Source organism: Fundulus heteroclitus, chromosome 9 (assembly GCF_011125445.2).
Source record: "Fundulus heteroclitus isolate FHET01 chromosome 9, MU-UCD_Fhet_4.1, whole genome shotgun sequence".
Lineage (NCBI taxonomy): Eukaryota > Metazoa > Chordata > Actinopteri > Cyprinodontiformes > Fundulidae > Fundulus > Fundulus heteroclitus.
Window position 1 is genome coordinate 19772682 of NC_046369.1, and position 17132 is coordinate 19789813.

The window sequence follows — 17132 nt, forward strand, 5'->3', positions numbered from 1 at the left end:
ATGCACATCCATATTGATCATGGACACGTTACCCCATGAGCAACTCAACACACTTCATCATGTGTGCCAAAACAAAACAAAAAAAAAAAAAATATATATATATATATATATATATATATATATATATATATATATATATATATATATATATATATATATATATATAAATAATTGAATAACCAGGGTAGGAAAATACTGAATAACCAAACAAAGATACATAAATGGCACAGATAAAGCGTTCAAGATTATACTACTGAAGCCAACCACAGAATTAAAAAGGTGAAAAGATATTTAGCAAGGAAAGGTCAGCAGGTCAAAGCTGTACAGAAAGCCAGCCACAAATCTCTGGTGGGTGCGTCTCTAGTGTGGAGACTAGCAGGTCTGTGCAGAGAGCAGACGGGCCAGATGAAGAAGAAATCATCGAGTTAAAGTCAAAACCTCTATAAGTTTGTGTTGATTCTCAGTCACACGGGTCATGGCGACCACAAGCAGGCTTAAATCCGAGGCTCCTGGACTTTAGCTAATTTTTTCCTCGCACTTGAGCTAAAAGGCAAGCCACCAGCAAAGACTCCTGGATAGGTGTTGAAACATGTTTAATAAAACTGTTTTTTGTCTCCCATTTAAGCTTGTTTGCCGTCTCTCTAAGCTTACCGGAAAACATCACCTTTGTTCAAATAATGTTGCATCTACAGGCCCGAGGAAAAGCGGAGACACATCTGACATTTACTGGATCTTCAGCCCACTGTTTCCTCTACAACTCTCCGTTATCTCTGTTTAACGAAGAAAACGTGCCGGCTGAGGGGGTTAAGAAACGTGAGGTGTAGCTCAGCGGTCCAGCAGCAGCATCGTCCTGCTCGCCGCTACGCCGAGAATTACTGGAGATACGTTAAAAGGCACAACCTCCAAGCCGACACACCGGTCAGATCGGCCGTCTGAGAACGTTCTCACCTCCTCCGACCCGGATGAAACCTTCGGTCTCTCCTCCGTTTTAGGCTGGCAGAGTCAAGGTGATGCTTGTTTAAATCCCGACATGCAAAAAAAATAACACGCGACACTAAACTCTGACGAAGGTGAGGACAACCAAGTTCAGCTAAAGAGTAGCGGTAAGAGAAGAAGGGGTTGTAGCGGGTAAACGAACACAGACGACACTTCATGTCGTTGTTGTTGAGGCAGAGGCGGCTCTAAACCACCTCAAACTGAGATCTGATCTGTTACAGTTTAACCCCAAAAAAAAAAAAAAAGACAAAAAAAAAAAAGCAGAACATCTCCGTCAACTGGTTTCACAGAACATGTCATCAGTGGGTTTGGGTAAAACCCAAACAAACGCCTCGCCGGAAACAGCGTGGGAACCGGTATGGGGACCGGGTGATCCGTCCTCGGGTCGACCGAGTCGGTGAGCGCCGACCCGCTCTGCGACGTGACGAGATCCCGTCAGCGGCTGATCCACGAGGCAAAGCACCCAAACCACCGTCACCCAACATCTGCTGACTAGTAAACACCCAGTCAGTCAAAGGAGAAGTGCAGCTGTGGCTGCCGGCGCTCCCTCCAGCGAGTCACTGCCGAGCGCAGAGGGAGGCCCGGGTCGCAGAACTGCTTCGGGTTACTTCAAAAATCTGACCAAAACACGGCCAAATCCAAAACTGCAGACTCAACCGCGTGAGGCGGTCGTGTTGCACAGAGCCAGTCGAAACTAGGAAGTTGGTTCTGAAGTCCATTAGAAACTGAAAGGCTTGAGGACAACAATACCAGAAAGTGCATCAAGAAACGCCTACACACAAAAACTCAAGAGATTGCACAGACACAGCTTTCCCTGCCTGATACTGATTCTCCTAGTTGTGTATTAAAGCAAATATCCCTCACGTGTTATATTTTTTCAAATCAACTCAAAACAAAATAATGATTAAGACATTTAAAGTGGTTTTAGTATTTGGCCTGTGAGTAGACGACCAAGTCTCTGAGCCTTGGATTGACGGACGAACCTCTAATTACCTCTGGTCCAAAAGCCTCCCAGTACATCCTACAAGTCCCAATTATTGAACCATGCAGTGTGAAAACTATACGAGTTATGCATAAACAACCCATCAGTCAGCTGGCAAATAAACTTACAACAATCCTGTAAAAGCCTGATAAGGTTTACACTGTAAACCATTTAGGCCTGTTGAAAAAGGTCCGCTGCGACCCAAACAAAGTCAGCTTTTCTCCGTTTATATATTAGATTTCTGTGAGCAAAGCTAAACACGCTGAATCTGTGTTCACTAAAACTGAGAATGAGAGCAAAAGCAGCTACTAAATTAAATCGCTATATCTTGATGTAAAAACAGGATGCGTACGCTTAGATTCAAAGAAATATCTTACTACCAGATGAATATTTCAATATCCAGAAGAACATTAAATGCAATTAGTTTTCTAACATGTAAACAAAGGCAAAATGGTAAACTTGTATTTCACCAAAAGAAAATGAGCAACAATACAGCTCCACCTTAATAGATTTATTATACACAACTGGGTAGTTGGGTTTGTCACATTAAAGAATATGAATGACAAAATCTGATTAACCATGAAGTAACAGGTGACACAATCCAGCGTATTTCCACCATCTTCCTACTTGTTGTGTTGTTTGGAAAACCACATCTCTACCTGTCTCTGAAGTGCTTTCCAGTTGAACATCGCTTCAGATCAACGCACAAACCGCACCGTTTGGTTCAAACGTTCTAAGGCGTGGCCGCCCAGGTCCACTGCTGGAGGGCTACCATCCCGCACCTTCCAGGCGCGTCTCTGCTCCGACACGCCTGGAGTCCCTCCCGGAAGTCAGTCGCTCAGCCCCGCCGGTACCGAGCGCATTCATCTGATCCCGGTGTGCTGGATACCCGAAATATTAAACCTCTCACATGGTCGACATCTAGGAAACCCGGCATGACGGAAGGTACCACGCGGAGAAAGCGTGCGCTAATAGGATGAGGTGGGTGAGACCAGGAGTCAGTGGATTGGGCCGTTCTGCCCGGGCAGGCCTGCCAGGGGCGATCAACACCATGTGACCCAGTCATAGTGAGAGAGAGAGAGAGGGAGAGATGAAGTGTTATGGGAGGGATGCAACGGCCACTCCTCTGCTGCAGACGTTCCTGCTGCCTCAGGCTAACGAAGCTTCAGCGGAGGACAACACCTGCTTGCAGAAATCGCCACAATCTAAGACACAAACACAAGTTTCCATGGAATTTCATAAAACACGAGAGAGCTGGGTGCACAACTTATGGACCAGCCTCGATTCGCTAAGGTGGTACCAAGGTTGCCTTTCTAGTTGTGTTCGGCTATTGTATTCAACGATAGATGTTATTTGCAAGTTAAACTTACTCTGATGTAGACCTGCTAAGCATCAGCAGCCAGACAAATGAGTTGGTCAAGCACGGCCATCTTTGTCTCATCCAAAGCTTTTTAAAGAGAGGCACGGGAAGAATATCTGCAGACTGCACTGCAAAGATGGATCTAAAAAATAAGTTAAATATTCTTAAAGTTAGTGTATTTGTCCTAGATTTGAGCAGGTAAATAAGATTATCTGCCAATAGAATGAGTATTTCAACCCCTAAAATAAGATAATTAGACATCCTGCACTTGAAATAAGATGATGGAGATGAGTTGTTCCTATTTTAAGGGCAAAAATCTTATTCCATTGGCAAATCATCTCATTTACCTGCTCAAATCCAGGACAATTACACTCATTTTAAGAACATTTTACTTATTTTTAGTTCTGTTTTTGCAGTGTGGCGCCGCGAACCGAAGCGGATAAACAAGTGCTGGTGGATACTAGTGCTAAAGGGGGGGGGGGGCCTAACATTTTATACGTTAGGCATTTGTGATTTTGGAAGGTTAGAGATACCCCTTGGACTGTCCCTCTCTGAAATATGACTTAGAGTTGGAACATTTTAACTTATTAAAATATCATCCAGCTCCAACCATGCAGTACCAATAAATTGGAGTTGTTGTTTTATTTGTTCCTTTTCGCAAAATCCTAGTCTGTAAATATTTTTTAAAAAAGGGGGAAAAGTTGTCCTAAATGTCCAGATGTTTCAATTTATCTTTAAAGGATTTTTGACTTTGATGAATATCTGCACAATGTTCCCAGTCTTCCTGAAAATAATGTTGCATTAATTTGTTTTAGAGCCGCGAAACAAAACATGGATCAAATTCTTTAAAATGAGCAGTTTAGACCGGTTTATACCCGTTTCACGCAGCCGGGATGTTTGCGTGTCTGTGCGTCAGCATCTGCTGCTGGTGCTCCGGCCACTTCTGGCAGCCATCGGGCCTCAAAAAATGCTTTTTATCCGCGGCTGTCGGTCGTCGTTTCAAAAAAGGGTTGTAGCTTTGATTCCAGCTTCTTCCTGTCATGTGTGGAGGTGCCCCAAGGCAAGGCACTTAACTACAAGTTGGCCATTAAGCTGCGTATCGGCGTATGAACCTTAGTGAATGTGACTGGGTGAATGTGGCTATAGTGCAAAGTGGTCAGTAGGACAACAAAAGAGAAGTTTAGTCCATTTACCATTTAAAGTAAACATACCCAGCACATCATTTGTCATCTGTTTTTTAATTAACAACATGATGAGTACAGAAAAGTTCTGTTTATAACTTTTATGGACAGAATTTCTAGGCGCAGCCAAGGTGTTGAGGGGATCCGCTTTGGTGGCCTTAGGATTGCGTCTCTGCTATTCGCGGATGACGTGGTCCTATTGGCTTCATCAGGGCGTGATCTACAGCTCTCACTGGAGCGGTTCGCAGCCGAGTGCAAAGCGGCCGGGATGAAAATCAGTGCCTCCAAATCTGAGACCATGGTCTTGAACCGGAAAAGGGTAGAGTGCCTTCTCCGGGTTGGGGAGGATGTGCTGCCCCTAGTGGAGGAGTTCAAGTATCTTGGGGTCTTGTTCACGAATGAGGGGAGGATGGAGCGGGAGATCGACAGGCGGATTGGTGCAGCGTCTGCTGTGAAGCGGGCGCTGTACCGATCCGTTGTGGTGAAGAGAGAGCTGAGCCAAAAGGCGAAGCTCTCGATTTACCGGTCGATCTACGTTCCTACCCTCATCTATGGTCACGAGCTTTGGGTCGTGACCGAAAGAACGAGATCCCGGATACAAGCGGCTGAAATGAGTTTTCTCCGTAGTGTGTCTGGGCTCTCCCTTAGAGATAGGGTGAGGAGCTCAGTCATCCGGGGAGGACTCAGAGTAGAGCCGCTGCTCCTCCACGTCGAGAGGAGCCAGTTGAGGTGGCTCGGGCATCTGGTCAGGATGCCTCCTGGACGCCTCCCTGGAGAGGTGTTCCGGGCACGTCCCACCGGGAGGAGGCCCAGGGGAAGACCCAGGACACGCTGGAGGGACTATGTCTCCCGGCTGGCCTGGGAACGCCTTGGGATTCCTCCTGAGGAGCTGGCCCAAGTGGCTGGGGAGAGGGACGTCTGGGCCTCCCTACTGAAGCTGCTACCCCCGCGACCCGACCCCGGATAAGCGGAAGACAACGGACGGACGGACGGAACATGATCTCTTCGTCCAGCAGAACTGTGTAGATTTATCGGAAGAGAGCAGAAAAGTTTAAGTTCATATTTTTAAAGACACTGATTCATGGTTAATTTACAAGACCATGGCCTGGATTTCTTCAAAAACAGCAAATAATAGTGGATTTACAGCATTTAGCTATAGTGTGACTTTTTTTTTAAAAGAATGACAGCTAAACATACAGTAAATGTGCTCCTTCAGCTAAATAAAAAAGGGCTGTCACTAATTAATTGACCTTTTCTAACAACAAAAATGATATTTTTTATCCCCTTGAGCTTTTAATGGCAACATTTTTACCTTTTTGTGGTTTTAGGGGACAATTTTTCATTAAGTTTCGGTCTAAAGAGAGAAACGCCGATCGTCCCCAAAGTTTCCACTTTTGAAACACAGGAGCCGCTTTAACGTTTAACCCAAAACACAAGATCGTCTTTGGAAAATGTCTTTATTGCCCTCTTAAATTTAAATAATTTGAAGTCTCCTGGAAACGTTGTTGCTATTAGTGAGTCTGTCAATGCCACTTTTTTCTCTTTCTTCCAAGTTCCCGGAATCCTTTCCGATAAAATTAGAAAATAAATAGGCCAATCTAATAGTTTCCCTTTTGCCAGCGACTTAGCAGGGGTCCCAGGGTAAATTAAAGTTTTGGTTAGATAAAACCGTGTTGGATATACCTGAGAAAAGTACAGCTTTGTAGTTTGTTAGTTCATGTTTTCAAGTTCATACCAGTTAATTTTTTTTAAAAGATCTAAAAAGCAGTAGTGTAAATAAGGTTGCACATAGGGGTGGGTGATATAGACTTAATGTGATATTTTGTGGCACTTTTGTGATAAGACTAAAAGCGAGAAAAAAAACAATTTACAACTTGTTGGTCTTGGCTGTGACTGCATGGCACAGCAATCATGGCCGCACAGACACAAATACAGCTCTTAAAAACCACAACTATTTTTAAATCTGCTTATTCAGCACATCAGTTACATAAGGAAGTAGGATTCTTATTACTAAACAAAGCACGGTAACTGGATATAATCTAATTTTCTAGTTCATTGATGCACTTGTGGAAAACCAGCTGACAATACAGAACGTTTTCAGGAGTTTCCAAACATCACTGATTGGAGTTTATTGTCTTGATATGTCCAAATTCTGATAAGAAATCTGTCACGATAACCAAGAACAATACGATAAAAGCCCACCCCTAGTTGCAAACAAGATTTTGACCCCCTCCCCCCCTCCAAAAAAATAAAAAAAATTATTTTAAAATTGACACAAGCTGAAAAAATTTGTAGTTTAAAGAAAAATCTGAATACATTTCTTTTATTTCAGAATTAAACCATAAGCTTTGAATCGGGTGTTTTCTAACGCAGCAGGCTTTGCTTCTAACAGTGAATATTAAATATAATCTTCCACAGTGACAAATTTGGCCATTATGGCTCTATGAATGTTAAAAGTTACCAACGTGACAACATTTTATCACAAAAAATGCTGAAAATTAATCAATTTTTTTTAAAACTGACCATTTTGTCTAAAAATAAGGGCATAAAACCCTCCTAGAACTTTATTAAGAAGCTATGACTTTCCTAATTTTTATTTTACAGATATAATCATATAATTTGAAGGGTAATTTCGTGCTCTTTGAAATGGATCACGTCTCTTTTGACAGTCTGCACTAACAAATCAACTGTGGCGCAAAAACATGCTGATGATGATTCTTCTCTGGTCCCTTACAGACTTATCGCATAGTAAACAGTCGTGTAAGCGAACGCTAGGGAAAAAAAATGTTTGTATGTTTTATTTTCCCCATGTAATTTTAGGGTAAAAAGCCCATTTCCCGTCCGAAAAAAAGTATCTCCACCTGAACCGGTTGTCCATTTTAACAGCGGAGCGCAGGAAAACTAACGGAAGTCATCGGGAAGCTAACGTTAGCTAAGCTAGCAGTCACCTGTTGAGCCTCTCCCAAAGTCAATAAGCGGCATCAATTATAGCCTCCTGAACACAAAGTTGCAACAAGTCGCGCAACACCCTTGTACTTTCACACACATGGTTTCCCTGACGCTATTTATCCAGCATAAACCAATTAAAACCAACAGCTCACCCAACTAACCTTATTTTTTTGGTGTGTTTTTCTTTTATATAAAGGCGCAGCTAAGATGCTAACGTTGCGTTGCTAATAGCTAGCCAGGGAACACTTGGCTGGGGGATCTAATTTAGTTTTAAAAGTTTCGTTTTTTTTTACACATCCAAGTTGCAAAAAAAGCAATCCCCAAAGGAGTATTTTTCTTGCTGAGACGTTTATACAACCCAAACACGACCCAGTGCGCCCTATAGATATGCTATAAAGTGTTGGGTCCGGTTGTGATTAGCCGTTAGCCTGTTAGCATCAAAGCGGCAGGATGAGAAGTCCGCCGAGGCTGAAACAACGGGACCTTCATCCACCTGATCCCGCGACGGCGGCTGCTCCTTACCGTTCCCGCTACAGTCGCGGCGGTCCCGATCGGCGGCAGGCGAGAGGAGAAGTTGAGCCTGGCACAAATCTCAGCGAATCCCATCCTCCAAAACGGACCCGACGCAGCAACAAGTGTCCCCCCCAAAGAGTCTTGGTTTTGTCCAGTTTTAGCGCATCCACTGGGAACAATCTCTCTCTGGCGCACAGACGACGCATTCCACAGGCTGAATCCCCACAGGGCTCGGCTCAAATTAAAGGGACACTCACTTGTTTTCCCACGCCTCGGTGTGTGTTCCAACTTTAATTAAAACACTATCACACTTAGCAGTAATGTTTGATTAATGAACAAAATGCATCAACGAGAGAAATGTGTTTCTTTTTTTATATATATATATATATACGTCAAAAATAATAAAGTGTTTCCATCGCCTGTGTGGTTTCCTAGTGCCTTGTGAAATATGCCAGGACACATTTGTTTGATAAACACCCTGCTAAAAACAATTATTCATTACACACACACCCTCTTCACCAGCTATTCATACCCAGGAAATATTGCAACAAGCAGATGATACAAGATAAACATTTAATTGCAAGAGTGCAAGGGGGAAAAATACGTATGCACCTGCTTAATAAAAAGGGAAAAACCAAATCACCAGTTTCCTGACACTTGAAAGGGATGTGAAATTATCCACCCGTAAACCTCACGGCTTATTAGAAGTCACTTCCACTTCCAGTAAAAGCTACGGACAAGTGGCACAAGTCGTCACACTGAGTTTTGGGATTTCAGCATAAGGGGATAACCAAAAGGTCCACAGCAGGTCCCGTTTATTGGCACCCCTGATAAAGATTTGTGAAAAGTCTTAAAACATAATCCTTCATTGCGATGGTATATTCTCACGTTAAACATAAAGAAAACATTCAGAAACTATTGTTTTAACAAAGTAGCAGGTAGCACAATTTGCTACCATCCCCTAACACCCCCTTTGAAGTAAAACTAATTTAAGCTTTTTAGAATTATTTTTCTAATTTTTAACGTACATATGAATTTCTAGCAACTTCTAATTGGTAATCTTGGGCTTTCTTTTTTGGGTAATCATGGCATATAAATATGACATGACACAGAAGTCCACTTCCTCTAGCCACTGGCCACTAGGCCAGGGGTCTGCAACCTGTCGCTCCAGAGCCACATGTGGCTCTTTACACCTTCAACTTTGGCTCTTAAAAACTTAGACCAAAAATGTGTGGGGAAAAACATTGGTCAATGTTTCTAAATGTAAAGGTAATTTAAAATTGCTAGGTTTAGGATGCATTTAGTTCTGCAATATATGCATAACATATCCAGAAAGAAAGAAACTAATGGTGTATAGAAGATTTTACTACAGATAAATGAAGTATCTTTTTGTCAATAGGTTGCAAACGACTTGCTTTTTCATCATTTTGATGTCATTTGCTATAAAAATCAAATGTCAAATTGAAGAAAATGTATTAAACCTAAACATAAAAATAATGTTGGTTAAATAATTGTTGTTCTTTAATTAAAAAAAATTTAAACAAATTTCCTATAGTATACTATAAAAACAAGCTCTTGTTTCAAATAGATGTGCAACTCTTGTGGCTTTAGACAAAATTTGTTTAGCTGGACCGAGGATAAAAGTGGCTCTGCAGGTTGTAAAGGTTGCTGACTTCTGACCTAGGCAGATTGAAGCACATCTTGCCACCACACAGAATCAGGAGGATGACCATCTCAGTCCCCAGATCTAGTTCCTATAGAGAACCTGTTCTCTGGAGAAGAGAGCATGAAAGAGGACCTAAGACTCTAGTCAACCTAGACAGCTGAGCAAAGAGGACTGTTCAACCAACTCTGTATATTCCAGTCTGTGAAATGTTATTGGAGAAGACTGTGGTCCTACTGGCAATAGGAGGCTTGTATAAAGTATTACCATCCAATAACTGGCATCAGTGATTTTATTTTTTAAATACCTTTTTTTTTCTTATTTTTTTTTTTTTTTTACAAGGCATGTTCTACCTACATGGGGTGATGGTGGTGCAGATGTTAGGGAGTTCGTCCTACAACTGGCGGGTTGCCAGTTCGATCCCCCGCTCTGACTGTCTCTGTCGTTGTGTCCTTGGGCAAGACACTTCACCTGCACGTTGCCTGCTGGCGGTGGTCAGAGGGCCCGGTGGCGCCGATGTATGGCAGCCTGGCCTCTGTCAGTCTGCCCCAGGGCAGCTGTAGCTACAAACATAGCTCACCACCGTCAGGGTGTGAATGGGTGTGTGAATGGGTGAATGTCTAAAACTGTAGTGTGAAGCGCTTTGGTGGTCGCCAGACTGGTTAAAAGTGCTATACAAGTACAAGCCATTTACCATTTACATAGTAAAGGTCCCTTAATTAAAGACTTAAGACTTCTAAATTTTGCCACTGCAATAAAACATCTTTTTACATCTTCTAGATATGGGGTGCCAATAACTGTGGCCTTCACATTCAGGACTTTTTCATTATTATCTTTTTCTTTAAGAAGCAGGATTCGATTGGCTTAATTACATTTCTGTAAAGCTGCCTTAAAGCTAGCTGTGTTTCTGTTCATTTTCTCTCAGAGCTTCTTTAAAGGGCTCATTTCATGCTTTTCAATGCCTTCCTTTTCACATTTAAATAATTCAATTGTTGTCTATATCAAAGCAGAACTGCAATACTTTGGTGTAAATTCCTGTTTATTTTACCCCCCATGTCCCTCATTTTACCTCTGTTCTGGGGTGCTTCTGAGAGAAACTCGGTTTGGTGCTGTCTCTTTAAATCTGACAGAGGCACTTCACACAAGCTTCCACTCCACCCCAATCGGCCATTTTTGTAGTATCACAGGGGACGGTGAAATCAATTGTGTGGTTATTACCCAACAGCTGAACATTTTGACTTATCCACGTGTAGCTTCTGGATTTTTGAGCTTGAACTACAAAATTGTGGCCAAAAAAAAAAAAAAAGAAAATGGAAGGATTCGCAAAACTGGTAACTAAGCCCAAAGTCCACGGTCTTGTTTAGCAGCTCCGCAGCAAATGCTGTGACTTAATTGTTCAAAAAAAAAAAAAAAAGGTAATAGTCAATAGAGAAAATTGCATGGCTTAAAATATATGACTCAAACAGAACATAAAGATAGCTACGCAGCACCTGGGCAGACTAATTTAGAATTTTGTACTTCAAACGATCTCCTAGGTACACAACAAAATGTATTTAAGGGCTAAAAATGTGGATTTTGCATATGTCCCCTTTCATGCCAATTTTCTCACCTGTTCTAGATCCACAGCTATCTGTGCCAAATATTTTTTTAACAAGTTGTTCAATATAGAGGATGCACGGAAATGTTGGGTAGGCCGCACTTAAGTAGGCCAGGAGCTTTAAGTACGAAATAGTTTGCAGGGTTAAAAAAGATACCCAACATATTATTTTAAACAGGTCAGAGAAAAGTGCCCACAATTAGAAGGCATAACACTGAGCAGGCCGAACATTTTTCACCAAATCAACTTTGCTCAAAAAACGAAACGCTGAACTAAGAGCGTTTTGTACCGACATCCTTCTGTTCCTTTAGGATATGGGCTAGGAGTCGGGTTTTGCTGGGTTTATTTCCCATAAAAGACACCAGGTCCCATATGTTGTGTCTCAGGACCTGTTCTTTTAGAAATCAACATAATATGGGTCCGAATCTCACAGATGCATTTCTCCATCTCTATGTTGACGATACAAATGTTCATTTTGTAGTTGCTTGATTGTTAAAAGCATTTTAAGAATTTTTTTTTTTAAAGTGTTATTGGATAGTCGTTTTTGTTTGAAACTTTCAATTCCTATTCTCTCATACTTTTATTTTATATTATTAGATCATTTGTTTTTATATTGCATGTAAATGAACTGAATATATATATACTTTTTAACCCTTTTCTGGTCATGCAGAGCGTTTTACCCTAGAGCGACATTCAAAGAGCCGCACGCAAAATGAGACGTGTATCAGGTGTGAGACCTGCCTATATAAATGGAGCTAAACTAAAACACAAATAGTTAGCTCTGATGAGCACGGAGACCAGTCCAAAGCCTCACGCACTTGGCCCTCTTGGCTTTGAGGTCACGATTTAAAGCGGGGCCCGCCGCTGTCCGGCTGAAGACTGTGACCCTACCGTGTCAAAAAGCTGTAAGTGGCAAATGTTGCAGTAACATTTGTGTGGATGGAGCTCTCGTACGCCATGCTGAGCGCCATACTTCACTTCCCCTCCCATTGATCAGGAACTTCTGTCTGAGTGGGGTAGTGTATGATGATGGTATTTCAAGCAGTTTGTGGTGGTGGGTGCGCCCACATGCTCAGCAGTTTTTTTTTTTTTTCCATGCCCCCTTGAGTGCACCACTATGTGGGTAAAAGTGAGCATACATGCACCGGGGTTATAAATAGCTGAGTGTGTGTGTGCGTGTGTGTGTGTGAGCATAGCACCTGTGCACAGACGGCGAGCCAGCGTGGGTTCGTGTACATCTGTGACTGTGCTGCTACTCACTCATGCACTGCAGGCCATGCTTTTTCTGCAGGCTCTTGCTGCACAGCGAGCAGGTGGCGGAGCTGGAGAAGGAGCCTGGTACTAAGCGATGCCCGTTGCTGCTGCTGCTGGTCCTGCACACTCGCTCTTTGGCCTCCCTGTCTCTCTCCTTTGCCCTCTCCCTCTGCAGCTCTTTCTCTCGATTCTTACCCTGGAGGGAAGAGAAGAAGCAAACACACGGGGGCGGTTTGTGAATGCAAATCTTGTGTGTTCTCCTCCGTCGCTGCGCATGCTTGCGCGGCTGCGGGTCACATCGCATAATTGCGTCACAGGCAGGATACATAATGGGGTTGGTGTAAGAAGATGAAGGTGTCGCAAGTGCCACAAGCATTCAAGTGAAGTGTTTACGCGTCAGGGTTTTGTTTTTGTCATTTTGAGCGGGGCAACAAACAGACTGCCTTTCTGGAGCTGTGCTGGGGCATGGAGGCACAGATATCTGTCATGCAGTTTCATGCACCACTCATCTGCGGCTTTGTTTACCTTATCTTTGTTGAAGGAACCCGTCACCCTGCTCCTCAGGGAGCTGAGGGTCCTTTTCACCTTTGTTCCTTTCTCAATCTTCTCTGCCCGGTCCCCCTCTCCGTCGTTCCTGAAGAAAAAAAAAAAAGGCCCGTGTACAGTGTAAATGTAAGGATCTTAAACTGGATAAAAGGGGTTTATTTGCTCAATTAAATGATTAAATGCATACATTTTCTTTGCCTATGGGTCAGTATAGCTTTGACCCGTTAGAGTGAAATTCCTAAACAGCCTTTCACAAAAAGGATTGCATAATTAGTCCAAGGAGAATCACAAATGTATTTGCGTCTTTTATTAGTTCAGATTTTTAAAAAAAAAGTTAAAGCGCAGACTTTTGGCAAGCTGCATAATAAAAGGCCAAAAATATTTCTGTAGTTCCCTGAATTTACATTTTGTGGATGTTCCTCTATGCTGTCTTCAAAATGCAAAGGTTTTTGGTGTTTCTTGCCCTGCTCTTCTGAGTTTTGTCCACACACTTTGAATGAAAGCTGCTATTAAAATGGTTCAGGTGTGCGATTACTTGCGTTTGTATTTCTGATAATTCTTGTAATCCATGTATTTCCTCCAACTGTAAAATGCTTGCTTTGCTCTCAGCCCATAATCAGGAAAACTTACAGCACAGTATTGAGAACATTTAAATGATTTGCTTAAATTCTTTCTCCAGACATATATTTATTAATTCAGACCTAAAAGTTGGATTCCGAACATGTTTTCAAAATGCATCGGATTTTTTGCATGCTCAGATTCTTATTGTGATGTTTTTTGATGCGTGGCCAAGCCTGCTCTTTGTAAAATCTGTTCTGTCTTGAGCAGGCCAGCGTAGCAATATTATTCAATCAATTTGGTTGTTTATTCTTAAAGACTTGCAATAATTTTGTTGGCTATAATTTCTTTTTTTTACGTATTGGCTATCTAGAACTTCAGCCTTACAGACTATGTTTGTTTTTAATTCACAGAGCTCTTAGAAGCTGATTCAACCGAAAATGCTTCCGTTTTTACTTTCTTGAATTATTGGCACAGCAGGCTCATGCAGAAAACTGGACCGACTTCAACTATCACAAAACTCGATAACAAGGACCCAGAAAACATGAAAAAACAGGAAGTTTAGTAACCAGAGAAATGACAAACAAAATGATATGATAAACCAAAGAATGATGATATTAAATTCTGTAAATGTTCATTTCTGTAAATGTAAATTCTGCGCCTTCAGCCACCAGTAGCAAAACCACTTTGTAGCTGATCCCAGTGTGTGCATGTAGCTGCTGACATCTGGAGTGAAACCCAAAATTATTCATACCCCTGGCAGATTTAGGTTTAAAATAATCATTTATTTTTACCAACATTTTTCTTCTGACTGGAGGTAAAATTAACGTTTTGGAGCGGCCCAGCTGGGAGACTTAACATTAATCTGATTAGTATCTGTGAAATGAGCTAAAGATTAGAGTGACGGCCAGGAGGCCTTCCTACCACATCAAAGAATAGTCAAAATGCAATGAATCATTTTCAAAATACCATTTTCTTTGCAAAAATATATTAAAAAGCTGCTCTTTTTCAAGACTTGATATCCTTTTTATATTTAAATTTTTCTTTTTTGATTTTCTTATTTCTTATCCAGAGCAAAAAGTTTTAGCTGAACGAAAATAATTTCAAACGTAAACCTGCTAGGGGTGTGAATAATTTTGGGCTTAATTGTAAATATGTTGTGTGTTTGGCGCTTGTAGCCACATACTGTCATAGAAAGTGTCCTGCTTTAAATGATCAGTACATGGTCATTTAAAGTCAGATGACTGTTTTAAAATGGTCTATTAATCTTGACTCTTTTTTAACTTCCATTATAGATAGCTCCGTGTTACCAGATGCACACAAAGCACATTTAATCATAAACATTATAAACTTTGCATGCGTTGGAATTTACAGCAGGTGACATTGGGAAATATATGCAGTTACTGACATTGTTTAGAGGAAAAAAAAAACTCTGTTATTTCCAAATAAGCAAGGGTACATTTTTATACGTACTCATTGGAGAGGAACTCGTACCAGGTGACACTTCCTGATTCTTTGGTTTCTGGATTGCTGTTGTTTCTGTGCTTCGCTCTGTTGAAGGACGGTTAGAAAACGTCATGCAGACGATTTAAGCCGAACACAGCTCCTAATATGACCCCTGAAAGAGATCCTAAGAGACGAGCGCGTCGAAGCCAAAGTTTACACGAACAAGAAAAACATGCGCAGTCCGACAGCAGAAGCCGATTTATGTCGCTGTGAACTTTTAGGAGCTGATCATCTCACTTTCTGTGCTCTGCAGATCCCTTCCCAGCTACGGTGACATACAGTTTGTGACAGTGACCAGAACAGAGGCATGCAACCCCCATGTGCAAAAGAAAAAAAAAAAATAAAAAAATCATGCTTTCACTCAATGGTGTAGTTTGTAAACACTCCCGCGGTGAAAACCCAGGTCTGCTTCTGCAGACGTCATTAGAACAGCGGCTAAAGCGTGCAGACCTCCCTCTCCTGTTTACTTACCCGTAGTACAGCTTTAGCTCCTGGAGAACTTTCTGTACCATCAGCCTAAGACAAACAAGACACTGACACTGAGTGAGGGGAGAGGGGAGAGCCGGACTGCTGGGAACCTGAGTGTCAGGCTGCCATGTGAAGGACAACCCGCCTTCGTCTGCCGAAAACCATATAACCAGCGAGTACACCCATTTATTACACACAGACACGCTCACTCGGCCAAGGGGCCATCTTGGCGGGCCAGAGAGGAGAGAGCCGTGGGAGGGGAAAACTGCAGACGTCTGATATGGAGCAGAAATGTCAGGGGAGAACGGGGAAAGCCCCCCGTGTTATGTGGGAGTTAGGTAACTTTAACAGACCGTTTACAACTACAGAGCGGTACCTGCGCCAGCCACTCAGTGAGCAACGAGGTGCTCCGCTCGTTACACTGCTACCAGGACCGATGCGTATCCTGGAAAGGAGGTATACTGTTGATTTAATTGTTTGTGCTGAAAACTCACATATGGCTTTGTCCCTCTGTAGAGTGCAGGTGTTCTTCTGGGTCAAACTCCTCCGCCACTGGGGGGGGGGTAAAGAAAGTCAAACAGGTCTACCGTGAGAAGAGGCGAAACATTAAATGGGCTCCACATGAAGGACACCCCTGCCTACCTCCTGCTGCCCTGGCGGCCTGTTTGGACGTCTGAACGACACGGGAAATGTGAGCCGCTCGGGAATATTCGTCGGTGGCGAGGATCTCCGAGCGAGAGTACAGCTGCCTGCCGGGTCCACCAGCGGCCTGGGAAAAGGAATAAAACACGCACGTACGCCTAATTCACATCTGATCTGTTTCAAATCCCAGCAGCAGCAACCGTGTTGAAATCAATTATGCTTACAGTGGCCTTTATTAGCTGCTACTCTACGGAGCATTTCATCAGCTTTGGTTTCTGCAGTAGAGAAGCCTCTCTGCAGTTTGGCTCAATGCATCAACTGAATCGTTTCCCTCCAACTGTGGACTTATTTGGTATTAAATTCTACGTTGCGGTCATCCCCCTGCTCCTTTTTATCTTAAAGAGTGCATATAATATTTTATTTCAAGGGAGGCTTCACTGAAAAGGTTTCAATTGAGGAACGAGCCACTAAAACAAGCAAAGATTCCTAGTGATTAAAAAGGCCAAGGGAGCGCTGAAAAGTAATTTAGGAGAGGATGCCACATTATGAGGCAGAAAGAAAGGGGCCCATTGCCTTTTTTAAGTTGTAATTGTAATGTGTAAGATGTGTTAGAAGGTGGATCATCGCCCTCAGAAAGCAGACCTATAAAAAGCATGATGCCACAGTGTTCAGGCGCCCACAAGTGTACATTTTTAGGTGCCTGACCGTTTAGGACTTAAAAAAGAAAACTGATACCGTTTTAAAATACTAAACATGCCAAAACTAAACATGTGATCTGACCTTATAACTTCTTTCCTCTAAATTCTTTCAAGAGACGTTTCAGGACACACAAATGCACAAAACACCAATTTGCAGGTTAGGAATTAAGAAATCATTTGCTTTTTTACCAAAGAGAAATCTGAGATGTTAAAATAATC

General features: G+C 42.3%; 1 protein-coding gene across 2 annotated transcripts in view; it reads right to left on the reverse strand.

The window, feature by feature from the left end:
• The window catches only part of arhgef18b (rho/rac guanine nucleotide exchange factor (GEF) 18b), a 75525-nt gene that overhangs the window by 38302 nt on the left and 20091 nt on the right, over positions 1–17132 (reverse strand). For both annotated transcript variants that reach the window (XM_021324199.2, XM_036141192.1), the window contains 6 exons: positions 16216–16342; positions 16068–16125; positions 15577–15621; positions 15073–15150; positions 13021–13129; positions 12502–12691 (listed from right to left, as the gene is read on the reverse strand). In XM_021324199.2, the coding sequence (XP_021179874.2) occupies positions 12502–12691; positions 13021–13129; positions 15073–15150; positions 15577–15621; positions 16068–16125; positions 16216–16342 (607 nt within the window). The remainder of the gene's footprint in view (positions 1–12501; positions 12692–13020; positions 13130–15072; positions 15151–15576; positions 15622–16067; positions 16126–16215; positions 16343–17132) is intronic.